Source organism: Ranitomeya variabilis, chromosome 6 (genome assembly GCF_051348905.1).
Source record: "Ranitomeya variabilis isolate aRanVar5 chromosome 6, aRanVar5.hap1, whole genome shotgun sequence".
NCBI lineage: Eukaryota > Metazoa > Chordata > Amphibia > Anura > Dendrobatidae > Ranitomeya > Ranitomeya variabilis.
In genome coordinates this window covers 440,734,726-440,755,079 of record NC_135237.1, presented here as the reverse complement: position 1 = coordinate 440,755,079, position 20,354 = coordinate 440,734,726, and the positions used below count along the sequence as shown (strand labels likewise).

Sequence of the window (20,354 nt, the reverse complement as noted above, 5' to 3'; positions counted from 1 at the left end):
AAAGTAAACGGAATTACTACTCTAAAGCACCTCTGCTCACCCTTTAATATAATTTTATCTAGACAAGAATTCCTTCATAAATACAACCCACCCATTAGCGAAACCTTCCGTACCTATCAGGTTTTCCATTTTGCGGAACAGTTTCTACAACGGAAAATCCCTTTTCGCGCGACTGGCTTTGAACAGAGATGCATGGATGACCCACTGGGAAGGGGAACTATTTCTCTGCTGTACGGATGCCTCAATGCAGCACATGGTGTTGACAAACTGCAATACATGAAACAGTGGGAGGAAGATCTAGGTTTCCAACTAACTTTGGAAAATTGGAGACGATGCTGTGACACAATTTCCAGGGGTAGTCATCAAGCCTCCCTGGCAGAGACGTCCATTAAGGTCTTACACAGAACATACCAAGTCCCAAGTAAACTTCACGCTATATACCCCAACATTTCAGATCAATGCTTTAGAGGATGTGGCGCAGTGGGAGATATGAAGCATATTTGGTGGGAATGTCCGATAGCCTCGGCTATGTGGCAGGAAGTAGGATTAATAATTGGAAAAATGTATGGCGGGACAATACAACCTGACCCGGCCACATTCCTCTTGGGAGCCAAATACCCTGGATTCACTAATAAATTTCACAGGCTGATAGGCCAGCTGCTTATGGCTGCTAAGCTACATATAGCTACCAGCTGGAGGTCGCCGTTTCTCTCTGTCCAGACAGTTAGAGATAAAATGAATTCAATCCTCTTATATGAACGTATACATGCGACTAGGGAAGATGTGTGGGAAACCTTCTACCAGGTTTGGAAACCGTGGATAGATCTTAACGCGAACTTAAATCTTGAACAAACCTTGACTCTATCTATTTGAGACTCTATCCTGTGGGAGATTCTGATGACACTGGGGTCGAGCCGGCGTAGGGTGGGGTGCGGGGAGGTGGGAGGCAGAACTCATAAAATGGAACATAGTATATCCTTGTCTGGTAAATATACTGCAGCTTATCACGAAATAAAGTGCAGCATCTCATTACCCTCCCCATTTTCCCTCTTTTATGTCTCCCCATGTTCTTGTCTTGTCATATTTGTATCTTTGAATTTGAGTTAATATATGTATGTTTTTTCTTATTGAATTCCCTTGTAAGGGAAAGTGTTGTTCAATTACTATGTTATTGAAAATAAAAAATTATTGAAACTAAAGGGGATTATTTGATATGGGATATCTATCCCTTATAGTGTTGCAATTGTCTGAAGTGCTTCATATTGTTCCTTCCCCTTCTCTTTCTATACATGTTTGCAGCAAGACACATAGCAGATATATTGCCATTGCCGCTATAGGCATATACTACAATTCTAATTTAATTTACTTATGTCTCCTGACACTATGCATGCAAATATCTGTGCCATCTGGCTGTATGTGATCTTTTGCTTTACTCGTGTTGCTATTTGATTCAGGCATGCACAGGCTATTTATGAATGTATTTTAGGCATTATTTTGTTTTCTTTTTATGGAATTGTGGCAACCAAAAAAGCTTAATTTTGGTGTTCTTGAATTTTTTCTGTTTACGGTGTGTACCAATTGTGTTAATTGTTTTTATATTTTGATAGGTTGGACTTTTCTGAACACTGCGATACTGCATTTTAATTTTTTTTTAATATCTTTATTTTCAATGTGGTAAATCAGGGGGTGATTTGAACCTATAGGGGGTGGTTAATATTTTTTAAAACTTTTTTAAACTTTTTAGTGTTATCCTCCTTAAGGGACTTGAAAATGTGATTGTCTGATCGCTTGTGCTATACACCGCTATGTGACAGCATTGACAGGCATGGGGTTCTTTAACTCATCCCCGGATGTCCTGAACAACCATCGGCGACCTGCAATCACATAACGGGCACACCAATGGGTGGAGATAATGACATACATGCATGTCAGCATGTGTTAAATGCCGCTGTCAGAGATTGACAGCGGCATTTAAAGGGAACCTGTCACCCCCCCTCAGGCATTTGTAACTAAAGGAGCCACCTTGTGCAGCACAAATGCTGCATTATGACAAGGTGGCTCTTTTAGTTATGATGCCTGCACACGCTGAAATAAACATTTATAAAATGTGCCCCCTCATACCGTGAAATGTTCCCGTAGACGGGTCTTTCCCTCCTAATCAGACGCAGCACAACCGTCACTCCGGGCCTGTGCGTGCCGGGCGCCACCTCCTCTTGCTGCATTATCGTCCCCAGTGCCTGCACATTACGTTTTTTTTTCCGGGCGTGCACAGTTGCGCTGCCCTTCATACTTACAGCGCAGGCGCCGGGGACGATAATGCAGCAAGAGGATGCAGCGCCCGGCGCGCACAGGCCCGGAGTGACGGCTGTGCTGCGTCTGATAAGGAAGGAAAGTCCCGCCTCCGGGAACATTTCACGGTATGAGGGGGCACATTTTATAAACATTTATTTCAGCATGTGCAGGCATCATAACTAAAAGAGCCACCTTGTCAGAATGCAGCATTTGTGCTGCACAAGGTGGCTCTTTTAGTTACAAACGCCTGAGGGGGGTGACAGGTTCCCTTTAACAAGTTAACAATCGCAGGAAGAGCACTGCTCCACTTGCGATTATTGGGAGCAGGTCCTGGCTGGGTTTTTTTTTCACAATTTTCCCCAAAATTGCAATATGTTCTCAAATAAACGCAAGCCAGATTTTATCACTATCATGAAGTACAATATATCATGAGTAGTGTTGAGCATTCCGATGCTGCAAGTATCGGGTATCGGCCGATACTTGCTGTATCGGAATTCCGATACCGGGATTCCGATACTCTTGTGGTATCGGGTATCGGGTATCGGAACAACATTAATGTTAAAATGTGTAAAATAGAGAATTAAAATAAAAAATATCGCTATACTCACCTGTCCGACGCAGCCGGGACCTCAGCGCAGGAACCGGCAGCGTTGTTTGTTTAAAATTCCCGCTTTTACATGGTTACGCGAAGTCCCGGCTTGTGATTGGTCAGGGCGGCCATGTTGCCGGGCCGCGGACCAATCACAGCAAGCCGTGACGAAATTACGTCACGGCTTGCTGTGATTGGTCCGCGTCCCGGCAACATGGCCGCCATTAACCAATCACAAGCCGTGACGTCACGGGAGGCTGGAAACGCGCTCATTTTAAAAAGGGCGCGTGTCCAGCCTCCCGTGACGTCACGGCTTGTGATTGGTTGCGTCGCGGTCAACCAATCACAAGCCGGGAGGCTGGACACGCGCCCATTTCAAAATGAGCGCGTCCAGCCTCCCGGCTTGTGATTGGTTGATCGCGGCGCAACCAATCACAAGCCGTGACGTCACGGGAGGCTGGACACGCGCCCATTTCAAAATGAGCGCGTCCAGCCTCCCGGCTTGTGATTGGTTGATCGCGGCGCAACCAATCACAAGCCGTGACGTCACGGGAGGCTGGACACGCGCCCATTTCAAAATGAGCGCGTCCAGCCTCCCGGCTTGTGATTGGTTGATCGCGGCGCAACCAATCACAAGCCGTGACGTCACGGGAGGCTGGACACGCGCCCATTTTAAAATGAGCGCGTGTCCAGCCTCCCGTGACGTCCCGGCTTGTGATTGGTCAGGGCGGCCATATTGCCGGGACGCGGACCAATCACAGCAAGCCGTGACGTAATTTCGTCACGGCTTGCTGTGATTGGTCCGCGTCCCGGCAACATGGCCGACCTGACCAATCACAAGCCGGGAATTCACGTAACCAAGTAATAGCGCGATTTTTAAACAAACAACGCTGCCGGTTCCCTCGCTGAAGTCCCGGCTGCGTCGGACAGGTGAGTATAGCGATATTTTTTATTTTAATTCTTTCTTTTACACATTTATATGGTTCCCAGGGCCTGAAGGAGAGTTTCCTCTCCTTCAGACCCTGGGAACCATCAGGAATACCGTCCGATACATGAGTCCCATTGACTTGTATTGGTATCGGGTATCGGTATCGGATTGGATTCCGATACTGTGACGGTATCGGCCGATACTTTCCGATACCGATACTTTCAAGTATCGGACGGTATCGCTCAACACTAATCATGAGAAAACATTCTCAGAATCAGTGGGATCCATTGAAGCATTCCAGAGTTATTACGGCATACAGTGACTGGTCAGATTTCTAAAATTTGGCCGGTCATTAATGTCAAAATTAGTTTAGTCACTCCTCAGCCTAGGATCGAGGATTTGGCCTATTCTCTATATAGGCTTATTTCAGCCACTTCTATCTTCATTCTTTACCAATATCTTCACCATCTCTGTCCTTTCTTCCTTGTCCATCCACCCAGACTAAGGGTACCGTCTCACAGTGGCACTTTGGTCGCTACGACGGCACGATCCGTGACGTTTCAGTGATATACTAATGATCTCGCTGTGTCTGACACGCTAATGCGATCAGGGACCCCGCTGAGAATCGTACGTCGTAGCAGATCGTTTGGAACTTTATTTCGTCACTGGATCTCCCGCTGTCATCGCTGGACCGGTGTGTGTGACACCGATCCAGCGATGTGTTCGCTTGTAACCAGGGTAAACATCGGGTTACTAAGCGCAGGGCCGCGCTTAGTAACCCGATGTTTACCCTGGTTACCATTGTAAATGTAAAAAAAAAAACAGTACATACTCACCTTCTGATGTCTGTCACATCCCTCGCCGTCAGCTTCCCGCACTGACTGTGAGCGCCGGCCGTAAAGTAAAAGCAGAGCACAGCGGTGATGTCACCGCTGTGCTGTGCTTTACGGCCGGAGCTCACCGTCAGTGCGGGAAGCTGACGGCGGAGTATGTACTGTTTTTTTTTTTTACATTTACAATGGTAACCAGGGTAAACATCGGGTTACTAAGCGCGGCCCTGCGCTTAGTAACCCGATGTTTACCCTGGTTACCCGGGGACTTCGGCATCGTTGGTCGCTGGAGAGCTGACTGTGTGACAGCTCCCCAGCGACCACACAACGACTTACCAACGATCACGGCCAGGTCGTATCGCTGGTCGTGATCGTTGGTAAATCGTTTAGTGTAACGGTACCCTAAGTTGAAATTGGTAATAGCAGACATGGCATGAATTAAGGTTGCTTCTCTAAATGTAAGGCTACTTTCACACTTCCGTCGGTACGGGGCCGTCGCAAACCGTCGGCCCGACGAACGTTGTGGTAAATTAGAGCACAACGTGGGCTGCGGATGCAGTTTTACAACGCATCCACTGCCCATTGTGATGAGCGGGGGAGGAGGGGGCGGAGTTTCAGAAATGGCGGACACGTCGCACAAAAAAAACGTTACATTGACCGTTTTTTTGTGCGTCGCGGCCGCCAAAACACGACGGATCCGTGACACGACAGATGCGACGTGTGCCCATCCATCGCGATCCATCGCGAATACAAGTCTATGGGCAAAAAAACGCATCCTGCAGGCACATTTGCAGGATCATTTTTTTGCCCATAACGACGGATTGCGACGGAGGGCAAAAGACTTAAGTGTGAAAGTAGCCTTAGAGGATTTAATGACCCGCAAAAACGTTCTCAAATTCTAGACGCGTAAAATAGGAGTGCAAATTCTTTTCTTACAGGAGACCCATTTTAAAAGTAATCACTTCCAGGAAATGAAGAACTTGTACTATACAACCTGGTATCATAGTTCAAATCCGATTTCTAAATGTAAAGGGGTCAGCATTGCTATTCACAAAAATTTCCCCTTTACCCTACTACAGGCTTGAAACTGATGATAACAGACATTTTTTGTTATTGAAGGTCTCTTTCTTTTTTTATACTCAGATCTACACACTAGCTAACTTTTATCTTCCAAACAAAGAGCAGGTGAGGTCCGGGCTGAGATATCTGCGGCGACTGGAGGGTTATATGGAAGGCCTTTTGATTTTGGGGGGAGACCTCAACCTGATGATAGATAAGATGTGGGACTCCTCAGTGGGTAAGTCTACGATTCCTCCTACACAATTATCATCCTGGAAAACAATCTCTTCAAACTGCAGGCAGTGCATGTGTTGTGTGTCTTACATCCTAAAGATAGAAATTACATCCACTACTCATATAGTAGAATCGACTACTTTTTTGTTAGTCATCATTTGCTTAGCTGGAGTGCCTCTGCTTCTGTGGGCACTATGACCTGATCAGACCATGCTCCCATCTTCTTTACTTTCCAGCCACCCACCTCTGGACCACGCCCATGGCATTGGCATTTAAACCCAAACCTTCTTGAAGACATTAAGACCAAAAATGCTGTAGAACAAGCCATCTCTGAGTGTTTGCATCATCACGGAATGGATGATACCCCCCTCCCCATCCAATGACAAGTTCTAAAATTTGTAATTAGGGGTGTCCTAATCAAAGAAAGCACTAGACTTAAGAAAGCAAAAACCCATGATATAGAAAATCTTTTGAAGCAAATACATTCCCTTGAACAATCCCATAAAAAAATCCAATTGCTGATATCTTGATTAACTTTAACAAGCAAAAGGATGACCTGGAGGGACTTCTAGACCAACGCTGCTCAAAACATAATGAAAGGTTACAGCAGTTCTTTTATGAATTGGCAGACAAATGTGGTGGCCCTCTAGCTAGAAGCATCCATCCTAAAGCCCCAGCCACATTTATCCAATTGATACAGGATGCTACAAGATTCGTAATCAATGAATCCAAACAAATTGCTGAGGTATTCAATGGATATTTTAGCTCCCTGTCCAATATTAACCCCTTTCTGCCAGCTGACGGAATAGTATGTCAGCTGGCAGATCCCCTGCTTTGAGGTGGGCTCCGGCGGTGAGCCCACCTCAAAGCCGCGACATGTCAGCTGTTTTGTACAGCTGACATGTGCGCGCAATGAGCGCGAGCGGAATCGCGATCCGCCCGCGCCCATTAACTAGTTAAATGCCGCCGTCAAGCGCTGACAGCGGCATTTAACTAGCGCTCCCGGCCGCGCGGCCGGAAGTACTCGCACTGCTGACCCCCATCACATGATCGGGGGTCAGCGGTGCATTGCCATAACAACCAGCGGTCTCCTTGAGACCTCTATGGTTGTTGATGGCCGATTGCTTTGAGCGCCACCCTGTGGTCGGCATTCAAAGTACACCTGGATTTCTGCTACATAGACGTGATCTGTACTTCACCTCTATGTAGCAGAGCCGATCGAGTTGTGCATGCTTCTAGCCTCCTATGGAGGCTATTGAAGCATGCCAAAATTTTTTAAAAAAAAGTGTTTAAAAATATAAAAAAAATATATATAAAAGTTTAAATCACCCCCCTTTCGCCCCAATCAAAATAAAACAATTAAAAAAAAAAAAACATACACATATTTGGTATCGCTGCGTTCAGAATCGCCCGATCTATCAATAAAAACAAAGGATTAACCTGACCGCTAAATGGCGTAGTGAGAAAAAAATCAAAACGCCAAAATTACGTTTTTTGGTCGCCGTGACATTGCATTAAAATGCAATAACGGGCGATCAAAAGAACGTATCTACACCAAAATGGTATCATTAAAAACGCCAGCTTGGCACGCAAAAAATAAGCCCTCACCTGACCCCAGATCACGAAAATTGGAGACGCTACGGGTATCGGAAAATCGCGCAATTTTTATTTATTTATTTTTTTTTGCAAACTTTGGATTTTTTTTCCACCACTTAGATAAAAAATAACCTAGACATGTTAGGTGTCTATGAACTCGTAATGACCTGGAGAATCATAATGGCAGGTTAGTTTTAGCATTTGGTGAACCTAGCAAAAAAGCCAAATAAAAAAACAAGTGTGAGATTGCACTTTTTTTGCAATTTCATCACACTTGGAATTTTTTTCCCGTTTTAAGTTATACGGCATGGTAAAACCAATGGTATCGTTCAAAAGTACATCTCGTCCCGCAAAAAATAAGCCCTCACATGGCCATATTGACGGAAAAATTAAAAAGTTATGGCTCTGGGAAGGAGGGGAGCGAAAAACGAAAATGAAAAAACGGAAAAAGCTCCAGGGGTGAAGGGGTTAAGGGCCAATATGTAGATATCTCACCGACCCAACTTCATTTGAAAATTGATCAATACATGAAAGACACTGCTCTGCCTTCAATACCGGATGACTCAAAGGCATCCCTAGAGCAATCATCTGAAGAAGAGGAGGTACTTCAGGTTATCAAAAGCTCCCCATCTAATAAATGCCCAGGTCCAGATGATTACTCTGCCAAATTTTGTAAAACATTTGCTATGCAATAAACACCATTATTAATCAAAGTATTTAATTCAGTTTCGACTTCAAACCCTTTTCCCAGACAAACTCTGGAAGCCCATATTTCGGTGATACCAAAACCTGGGAAAGACCAAACATTATGCTCTAGTTACAGGCCAATATCCTTAACATTAATGTTAAACTTTTCTCTAAAATCATAATGACCAGATTAGCCCCCATGATGCATCATATCGTGTACAACAATCAAGTAGGATTTGTGCCCCAGTGGGAGGCAAGAGACACCACGATTAAAACTCTGCTTATGTCCTATACGAAATTGAAAAAGATCCTAGCATGCATTCTATCGGTTGCTGCTGAAAAAGCATTTGACCGGGTTAGCTGGCCATTTCTACATAGTGCTCTTAAACAAATCAATTTAGGTCCCAACATTCTCAACAAAATCTTGGCTTTATATCAAGACTAGTGATGAGCGAGTGTACTCGTTGCTCGGGTGATCTCCGAGTATTTGTTAGTGCTCGGAGATTTAGTTTTTATCGCCGCAGCTGAATGATTTACAGCTACTACCCAGCCTGAGTACATGTGGGGGTTTCCTGGTTGCTAGGGAATCCCCATATGTAATCAAGCTGGCTAGTAGCTGTAAATCATTCAGCTGCGGCGATTAAAACTAAATGTCCGAGCAGTCATAAATACTCAGAGACCACCCGAGCGTGCTCGGGAAAACCCAAGCAACGAGTACACTCGCTCATCACTAATCAAGACACCTCTGCCGAGGTCCGTTGCAGTGGCACCTATTCAGAATCTTTTGGAGTGTCGAATGGAACAAGACAGGGGTGTCCACTCTCCCCATTATTGTACATTATTGTGATGGAACATCTGGCAATGGCCCTCAGGAAAAACTCCAACATTCAAGGAATCCCAGTCAGACACGAATCTCAAATTGGCGCTATACGCAGATGACTTCCTATTCTACATCACTAGTCCTAAAACATCACTGCCCTCTATTCTGAAAGAATTTGAGACATATAGTTGACTGAGTAATTTTAAGGTAACTCTTTCTAAGTCAGAGATTTTGAATGTCAATATCCCACAGGAGGAGGCATAATTGTTAAAGGGGTCCTTTCCTTTCCATTGGTGTAATGGTTCTATGAAATATCTTGGGGTCCAATTGCCCTCAGACTTGTCCCAGCTCTTCCATTTGAATCATGAGTCTTTGCTCAGTCGTGTCAAAGCTGAGCAAAAGGCTTATGACAAAACACAATTATCTTGGTTCGGTAGAATTAACATATTAAAGATGGAAAAATATTTAGAATTGAGAGTCCTCAGTGGCTGATACCTTGTAATGGCTAACTGAAAAGTTGGTAACAAATTGAAAGCTTTCGAGACTACGCAGACTACGAGAATCACATATTTATGCACAATACAGCCCAGAAATAATGCCATAGATAAGACAGGTGACCTGAATCAGAACTACCATTATGTGAGAGTGATAAACAGTTGTGTCCATAAATATTGGAACAGTTCATAGATAGGGAGTGTGAATGTTTTATTTTCCTCTGATTGGGGTCTGGTTCTGTGTTGTGATGCCCCCACACCGTCTGAGGAGCAAATTCCTTAATTGATGTAAAAAGACATAAATCCATGCGACACATTCATTCCTGCACTGAGTGTGTCGTCATCAGTTTATATTCCCAGACTCTTCTGTCTCTCTGAGATTTGAAATTACCCTTTTAATACAAGTAATCTCATGTCCATGGTGCTATGATCAGGGAGACAAAAATGTATTGCCACAGGTACATCTATTCTTTTTTCTCTTATTGTGTGGTGATGAGAGTTCATCCTTATTCTCAGTTTTAGCCCTGTCTCCCCCACATACAGACCCCCAGTTGGACATTTAGTACAAATAATTAGGTACACCACATTAGAAGTGACGCAGCTGAAGGTACCTGGGATCTTGTAGTCCTGATGTGAATTGGGGATCTTTATCATGCCCGTGGTCATTATAAATGGACAGGTTTTACATTTTTTCTTGTTGCAAGGAAAGGTTCCTGCTGCTGTTTGAGAGGACAGGGAGCTTCTGACAATGATACTTCTTAGATTTGGGGGCTGCCTAAAACACAGTGGTGGGGGGTCCGGAAAAATGGATTGTAAGCAGGCATCTTTTTGTAGTAAAGGTTGTAATTTCTGTGCAGCTCCCCTTAGCACCTCTAGATTTGGATTGTAGGTGACTACCAGGGGCACCCGGTTGTTTTCTTCAATTAAATTATTAAAGATGGACATTCTTCCGAAAATGCTTTATGTATTTCAGTTGCACTCCCCTGTTCCTTTTTTAAGCAACTAAATACAGTCTGTAACAATTTCATTTGGAGATCAAAAAGATCGAGACTGGCCATTAAATTTTTGGCTAGATCTAAATCTCAAAGGGGGCCGGCCTCCTGAATTTTTCACGATACCAGGGTCTTTTAAATCTATCAAAAGAGGATTGCTGACACACTGTTTATCCGCAACTAGAACAGTCGTTTCCAGACACTGGTATTCTAGAATCACTCCATCTATCCAAGAATGGTCTCTTGAAATGGATTTTTTTTTGTGTAGAATGGAAAGACTCTCTGGTCATAATAAAATTAGCTCAGACAACTTTTTCCATACTTGGCAAGGATGGATTTTATTCAGAGATTGCCCAGCATACTCCTCAATCCTTCTGTCGTGATGAAGACCCCATATATTGTACTTGTACATACCTGAATCTGGGTGGATTCATAAACCTTGCTCATCTCTTCCTCTCCCCTTAGGATCTCGTCTTGACTTTTCTGTTATAATTTTCTACTAATAAAAGTTATTTTCTTTTCTTCGTCAGGCTTGACAAAGCCCAACTTGATTGCAAGTTAATATGTTAATATGACATACTTTTTATTAAAAAAGGGGTCTTCTGATATGTAATTTGACGTTAACATATTATCTTGATATTTTTTTAAAACTTCTGACAGTATCACTATAGACTGTAGCACTATAATGAAAACTACCTGTTTGGTTGTATTTAGAAATGTTGTAACTATATGCTGTTCTCAATTAATAAACAAACTAGTTTATGAAAAAAAAAACTTGTCTATCCATCCTGTGATTTCTATAATTCCATGACTTTTCCTTTATTGTTGAGGAATGTGTATCACTGGCTGCAACAGTGACATCAGTGATTACCTGCAGCGGTGATAAATCAATGTGTTATTACTGGAAGCTAGGATCGCGAGCTGTTATTTTCTAGCTTTTTGAACTTTTGGTAAAATTAGGGCTCAGCAGCTCCTTTTTAGAAAGGTTCTCCAGGACTTTTTTTTTAAATATAGAAGAAATAAAGAAATATATTACTTACCTGTTAAATCCCTCGCTTCTCTAGTGCTGCCTTTTATCAGTCACCTGACCAATGATCCCACTGATTGGCTGCAGCGTCAGGTGACTGATGGACAAGGTATGATCACTTGTGCTTAGAAGACATCAGTTCCTCCTGATTAATAAAAGAATATCGGTTTTGGAAGTGATAATAAGTTTTTTGGTGCCTTTTGTTCATCCTGCTAAATACAGTAACTGCAGAGAATTCTTACCATGGTTTCTCATATTTTCAGGCATTGATTTTAAGACAAAGACGGTTTTTATTGACGAGAGTCCATTAAAGCTTCAGATCTGGTAAGAATGTGCAGCATATTAGCACGTACAGCTCTGGTACCAGCAATTGCTTTTCGCTCAGTATCTAATATCACAATTACCTCTGGTTCTCATGAGAGGCTATGCTATTTTTAATTGGTTGGTAAATGGCTACCATGTGTCCATTATTTTTGTTTTTTCAATGTAACCTAATTGTGTAATAAAAAGTACCTATGAACAAGACTTGATGGACGTGATGATGGATACACCCAACATTTGCACCTCTTCTTGCTGTTGACACAGCTTCCATCCCTGCGCCGCCCTAGGATAATGTCCATGAACTGCATTACAACTACGTGATCTGGATTTCAACTGTTTTTCTATTTGTATACCATGAATGACCTGATATATCTGTGAGCTAAACAGCCCGGATTGTTGGCTGATATGGCAGTTCTCTGCACAGTCGGTAGCTGACATCTCATTGGTACCTTCTTCCTGTGGACCGGCGCTAAGCCCACAAGTTGTGACGTGCGATATCATGTATGCCAGCCATGGGCCATAAGATTAAATGACGAGTATGCCCCTTTAACAGTACACCAGCTGCTCTAAATAGTAATGGAAATATTGAACATGTCCTGTGGTTTGGTGTACTCGGAGCAGCTCTGAGTCACACGTGGCGTCTCTAAGTCACACCAGGCGGCTCACAGTCACACCAGGCGGCTCTGAGTCACACATGGCGTCACACGTGGCATCTCGGAGTCACACCAGGCGGCTCACAGTCACACCAGGCGGCTCTGAGTCACACGTGGCGTCACACGTGGCGTCTCTGAGTCACACCAGGCGGCTCACAGTCAAACCAGGCGGCTCACAGTCAAACCAGGCGGCTCTGAGTCACACCAGGCAGCTCGGAGTCACACGTGGCGTCTCTGAGTCACACGTGGCGTCTCTGAGTCACACCAGGCGGCTCTGAGTCACACCAGGCGGCTGAGTCACACCAGGCAGCTCTGAGTCACACGTGGCGGCTCTGAGTCACACCAGGCGGCTCACAGTCACACCAGGCGGCTCTGAGTCACACCAGGCGACTCTGAGTCACACCAGGCGGCTCATAGTCACACCAGGCGGCTCATAGTCACACCAGGCGGCTCACAGTCACACCAGGCGGCTCTGAGTCACACGTGGCGTCACACGTGGCGTCTCTGAGTCACACCAGGCGGCTCACAGTCAAACCAGGCGGCTCACAGTCAAACCAGGCGGCTCTGAGTCACACCAGGCAGCTCGGAGTCACACGTGGCGTCTCTGAGTCACACGTGGCGTCTCTGAGTCACACCAGGCGGCTCTGAGTCACACCAGGCGGCTGAGTCACACCAGGCAGCTCTGAGTCACACGTGGCGGCTCTGAGTCACACCAGGCGGCTCACAGTCACACCAGGCGGCTCTGAGTCACACCAGGCGACTCTGAGTCACACCAGGCGGCTCATAGTCACACCAGGCGGCTCACAGTCACACCAGGCGGCTCACAGTCACACCAGGCGGCTCACAGTCACACCAGGCGGCTCACAGTCACACCAGGCGGCTCACAGTCACACCAGGCGGCTCACAGTCACACCAGGCGGCTCACAGTTACAGCTGCTGTTTTTATAAGATAAGGCAGTGAGTATAAATTGACTGGTTATTGTAAAGGCATTTTCTTCTCAACTTTTGACTGCTAGTGCAGGTGTTCCAAACCTAAAGAGTGTTTTGGTTAAAAAAAAAACATTTAAATTAGGAGATTGCTAAATATGAGCATTTTTTTAGCGTACTTTTAAGCCCCTTTTCACTCAGTAGATATGCCATTGCAGTCTAATTGCAAGTTTCTAGCCCCAAATGGATTTAATTGTATGCAATCTCTTAGAGGGAATCTGTCAGCAGGTTTTTGATGTTTGATACAAGAGCAGCATAACATAGGGCAGGAGATCCTGATTCTAGGGATGTGTTATTTATTTGGCTGTGTGTTATAGTATCAATACTATTTACCAAGAGATTATCGCTGCCTGATTGGGTCTCACGTGCTGGAAAGTCAGGCTAATCTGTATAACCCTACCACTGATTAGCAGCTTGCTGATAACGCACAGTGTACACAGGGGTGTCAGCGGGGTTATACAGAGCTCAGCATTCTCATCACTGCTACATCTAAAGCAGAGAAAAGAGGGATTCTATGAAAACTGCACAAAGCAGCCCAGTAAGTGACACATCCCTCTAATAAGGGTCTCGGCCCCTACATCATGCTGATCTCAAATTACATAGCAAAAATCTTGAGTATAGGTTCCCTTTAACAGGAGCCTGATTGTGATAGAAAGCGGCACTGTAACAATTGCTCCTTCGGATTTGTTTACATGGACTGACTGGTGGCCTCATATTATCGTCGATCTGTAAACTGGTGGTTGTTTAAATGCAGAGAATGATCACAATTTGTGCTGTGCAAAAGATCTCCTGATGGTGATCGGCTTCCTTTTTACACTGCAACATAATTGTGAGGCGTTTGTTATTAAGAATGCCCATTCATGATTATCTTGCAGTGTAAATGCTGAATTCAGGTGGGCACACACTTTAGGCTTCATTCACACATCCGTGTTCCCAAAACGTCCGGACAAAATTGTTGGCTTTGGCCGAAGTTTAATCAGGTACGCACAGACAGCTTAGATGTGTGATCAGTGTTGATTAAAGCTGAGCTTCAATACCAGACACAACCCATGGACAAGTGTTGTGCTGGTTCTAAAAAAAAAAGTAAGTCATTCCTATTTATTGAATCCCAAACAACCGCTTTTAATTGAAGTTAACTTCAGTCTCCACCCATTTGGCCTGATTGACAGCTCCTCAATGTCCCTCCTCCCTGCTGCTGCTGAGATCTCACATGGCTCAGAACAAGCTGCAGCTGTCAGACAGGCTGTGTGAGCAGAGACTCATTACACTTGGCCTCATGAGCTCTCTGTCTATAACTGGACTTCTAAAATGTTACCGCCATTTTGAAAATCATTCATGGATTTCAAAGTAAGTACGGTACATCAGTCTTATCTAGTCTATTTAATAATGCATTTAGTTTGTATTATCTGGTGATAGATCCACTAATTTTTGAATTTTTCGCCCACGTATAAAATGGTAACCGTATTGTGGTGAAATAATACAAGTGTCACGTCTCGGTTTATCTCCCACTGCTCCAAATCTTTACATTTACCTTGTGCCCCAGAGCTTGGCTGCAGTTGCATTGGCAGCCACAGGAATATTACAAATAACAAGAAAAGTAATTTAGGAAATCATTGGTGCATTAGTGTCAAGTCATTGAACAAACTAAAAATTCTGTAGCCTGTAACAGTGAGATGGGTGAGGTGGCAGCAGCCTGGTCCTGTGTTACCGCTGCGCTCTCAAGCCATCACGTTAGTATGAACAAGGACTGGTGAGCTTTCATACAAATGGTCTCTTGTTCCTAAAGGATCATCCTAATTAGATCGGTTTCTATTAGTAGCCATCATCTGATATCTGGTTATTAATGAAGTGACAACATTGTAGAATTATCTACTACTGTATAGCGGCATAGAATCCAATCTCTCCATGTGGGATGCTGACGAGGACGTAGTTTGCTAATTTGGATGTATGTTTATAGATAAAGTACTTCAGTTACCACAGACATAGACCTCATGTATTATTATAATTATTACTGCAGACATAGACCTCCTGTATTATTATAATTATTGCTGCAGACATAGACCTCCTGTATTACTATTATTACCACAGACATAGACCTCCTGTATTATTATTATTATTACTGCAGACATAGACCTCCTGTATTATTATTATTACTGCAGACATAGACCTCCTGTATTACTATTATTACTGCAGACATAGACCTCCTGTATTATTACTATTATTACTGCAGACATAGACCTCCTGTATTATTACTATTATTACTGCAGACATAGACCTCCTGTATTATTATTATTACTGCAGACATAGACCTCCTGTATTATTATTATTATTACTGCAGACATAGACCTCCTGTATTATTACTATTATTACTGCAGACATAGACCTCCTGTATTATTATAATTCTTACTGCAGACATAGACCTCCTGTATTATTATTATTACTGCAGACATAGACCTCCTGTATTACTATTATTACTGCAGACATAGACCTCCTGTATTATTATTATTACTGCAGACATAGACCTCCTGTATTACTATTATTACTGCAGACATAGACCTTCTGTATTATTATTATTACTGCAGACATAGACCTCCTGTATTATTATTATTACTGCAGACATAGACCTCCTGTATTATTATTATTACTGCAGACATAGACCTCCTGTATTACTATTATTACTGCAGACATAGACCTCCTGTATTATTATTATTATTACTGCAGACATAGACCTCCTGTATTATTATTATTACTGCAGACATAGACCTCCTGTATTATTATTATAATTATTACTGCAGACATAGACCTCCTGTATTACTATTATTACTGCAGACATAGACCTCCTGTATTATTATAATTATTACTGCAGACATAGACCTCCTGTATTATTATAATTATTACTGCAGACATAGACCTCCTGTATTATTATAATTATTACTGCAGACATAAACCTCCTGTATTATTATAATTCTTACTGCAGACATAGACCTTCTGTATTATTATAATTATTACTGCAGACATAGACCTCCTGTATTATTATAATTATTACTGCAGACATAGACCTCCTGTATTGTTATAATTATTACTGCAGACATAGACCTCCTGTATTATTATAATTATTACTGCAGACATAAACCTCCTGTATTATTATAATTATTACTGCAGACATAGACCTCCTGTATTACTATTATTACTGCAGACATAGACCTCCTGTATTATTATAATTATTACTGCAGACATAAACCTCCTGTATTATTATAATTCTTACTGCAGACATAGACCTCCTGTATTACTATTATTACTGCAGACATAGACCTCCTGTATTATTATAATTATTACTGCAGACATAGACCTCCTGTATTATTATAATTATTACTGCAGACATAGACCTCCTGTATTATTATAATTATTACTGCAGACCTAGACCTCCTGTATTATTATAATTATTACTGCAGACATAAACCTCCTGTATTATTATAATTCTTACTGCAGACATAGACCTCCTGTATTACTATTATTACTGCAGACATAGACCTCCTGTATTATTATAATTATTACTGCAGACATAAACCTCCTGTATTATTATAATTATTACTGCAGACATAGACCTCATGTATTATTATAATTATTACTGCAGACATAGACCTCATGTATTATTATTATTATAATTATTACTGCAGGCATAGACCTCCTGTATTATTATTATTACCACAGACATAGACCTTCTGTATTATTATAATTATTACTGCAGACATAGACCTCCTGTATTATTATAATTATTACTGCAGACATAAACCTCCTGTATTATTATAATTCTTACTGCAGACATAGACCTCCTGTATTACTATTATTACTGCAGACATAGACCTCCTGTATTATTATAATTATTACTGCAGACATAGACCTCCTGTATTATTATAATTATTACTGCAGACATAGACCTCCTGTATTATTATAATTATTACTGCAGACCTAGACCTCCTGTATTATTATAATTATTACTGCAGACATAAACCTCCTGTATTATTATAATTCTTACTGCAGACATAGACCTCCTGTATTACTATTATTACTGCAGACATAGACCTCCTGTATTATTATAATTATTACTGCAGACATAGGGTACTGTCACACAGTACCATTTTGATCGCTACGACGGTACGATTCGTGACGTTCTAGCGATATCGTTACGATATCGCAGTGTCTGACACGCAGCAGCGATCAGGGATCCTGCTGAGAATCGTACGTCGTAGCAGATCGTGTGGAACTTTCTTTCGTCGCTTGATCACCCGCTGACATCGCTGGATCGTTGTGTGTGACAGCGATCCAGCGATGTGTTCGCTTGTAACCAGGGTAAACATCGGGTAACTAAGCGCAGGGCCGCGCTTAGTAACCCGATGTTTACCGTGGTTACCAGCGTAAACGTAAAAAAACAAACAGTACATACTCACATTCCGGTGTCTGTCCTCCAGCGTCTCAGCTTCTCTCCACTGTGTGAGCGTCTGCCAGCCGGAAAGCGAGCACAGCGGTGACGTCAGACGTCACCGCTGTGCTTGCCGGCTATGGCGCTTACACAGTGGAGAGAAGCTGAGACGCTGGAGGACAGACACCGGAATGTAAGTATGTACTGTTTGTTTTTTTACGTTTACGCTGGTAACCACGGTAAACATCGGGTTACTAAGCGCGGCCCTGCGCTTAGTTACCCGATGTTTACCCTGGTTACCGGGGACTTCGGCATCGCTCCAGCGCCGTGATTGCAACGTGTGACCGCAGTCTACGACGCTGGAGCGATAATCATACGATCGCTGCGACGTCACGGATCGTGCCGTCGTAGCGATCAAAATGGTACTGTGTGACAGTACCCATAGACCTCCTGCATTACTATTATTACTGCAGACATAGACTGTCATGATATGTACTTTTGCCCTGTCCTGTATTTGAATAATATGCCATTTGATGTATGTAACTGTTCTCTGGTTTCTATTAGCTGTAATTTATGTATTTTCTTGTGCTGGGAGTCACCTGTAACAATATGTCTCCTTCCCCAATACTTGCAGCCCTAAGCTATAATGTAATTAAGCTTTGTCAACACCACTAGTGAAGAATAGCCATTCTTCCTCACAGCAGGTGGCTAGTCAAATATACATACTAGATAGACTAAGCGGAGCCGACCAGTCTGGAATCTTCTGGTGGACCCAACCATTGAATAGAAGGTGTGACCCCTACCCCCCTTCATGGGCGGATCCCAGGAGCTCAGACAATCCATTCTTATTTTTGAGATCAGATGTGAGTTGATCCTTAAAGGAGAAGGAGTGGGGATTCTTAGCTGAGGAAAGACCCCAAGTCCATCTGTGGCTGCGGAAGCGAACGGGGCGAGACTTGAGCTGAGGACATATATCGTCGTTCGTGAGATTTGTTTTGGGATCCCTTAGACTCGTGTGGACTATTGCTTTGTTAGCTGGCACAAGGATTATCGGGAGGTGCCCCCAAATCTGTTCTGTTGGACTCGTGGAAGGACTATTGTTTTGTTTATCGGGTGCGGGATTACTGGAAAGCACCTCCAGATCTATTTCTTTACTTGGACTTATTGTGGACTTCTCGTGGACTTGAAGGACATTATGGATATTTGATGTTGTATGCTCCCTGCTTTAACAAATCTCGTTGGATCTGTTGTCCCTTCCTGCTCTGCCGTACACCCCGTCACATAGACCTCCTGTATTATTATAATTATTACTGCAGACATATACCTCCTGTATTACTATTATTACTGCAGGCATAGACCTGTATTATTTATAATTATTACTGCAGACATAGACCTCCTGTATTACTATTATTACTGCAGGCATAGACCTCCTGTATTATTATAATTATTACTGCAGACATAGACCTCCTGTATTACTATTATAACTGCAGACATAGACCTCCTGTATTACTATTATTACTGCAGACATAGACCTCCTGTATTACTATTATAACTGCAGACATAGACCTCCTGTATTATTACTACCACAGATATAGACCTCCTGTATTATTAGTGCTGACATAGACCTCCTGTATTATTATTATTACTGCAGACATAGACCTCCTGTATTATTACACTGGTCAACGCAATTTTTCTGGCAAAAGGTTTTAAAACATATTTTAATTCAATTTTGGCTGCTGATTACGAACATGAACTCCGTTTTTGGCTATCACATCAGGATTTCGAGATGTTACATTTTTGATAAATTACTCCTAATGTTTAACCCCTTAATCCCATATGACGTACTACACCGTCGAGGTGGGGTGGGCCTTAATTCCCGGTGACGGTATAGTACGTCATACGCGATCGGCCGCGCTCACGGGGGGAGCGCGGCCGATCGCGGCTGGGTGTCGGCTGCATATCGCAGCTGACATCCGGCACTATGTGCCAGGAGCGGTCACGGACCGCCCCCGGCACATTAACCCCCGGCACACCGCGATCAAACATGATCGCGGTGTACCGGCGGTACAGGGAAGCATCGCGCAGGGAGGGGGCTCCCTGCGGGCTTCCCTGAGACGATCGGTACAAGGTGATGTACTCACCTCGTACCGAACGTCTTCTCCCTGCAGGCCCCGGATCCAAAATGGCCGAGGGGCTGTATCCGGGTCCTGCAGGGAGCACTTCCGGGTCGGAGCAGGCTGCAGATGAAAGCTGCAGCCTGCTCCGGTGAAAGTATGATCGCCGATCTGATAGAGTGCTGTGCACACTATCAGATCTGCGATCTGTGATGTCCCCCCCTGGGACAAAGTAAAAAAGTAAAAAAAAAAATTTCCACATGTGTAAAAAAAAAAAATAATAATAATTCCTAAATAAATAATAATAAAAA

General features: G+C 43.2%; 1 protein-coding gene across 1 annotated transcript in view; it reads left to right on the top strand.

Moving 5' to 3' along the window:
• The window catches only part of LOC143781221 (ras-related protein Rab-10-like), a 105,717-nt gene that overhangs the window by 39,857 nt on the left and 45,506 nt on the right, over positions 1–20,354 (top strand). The window contains exon 2 of the mRNA XM_077267708.1: positions 11,812–11,872. Coding sequence (XP_077123823.1) covers positions 11,812–11,872 — 61 coding nt within the window. The remainder of the gene's footprint in view (positions 1–11,811; positions 11,873–20,354) is intronic.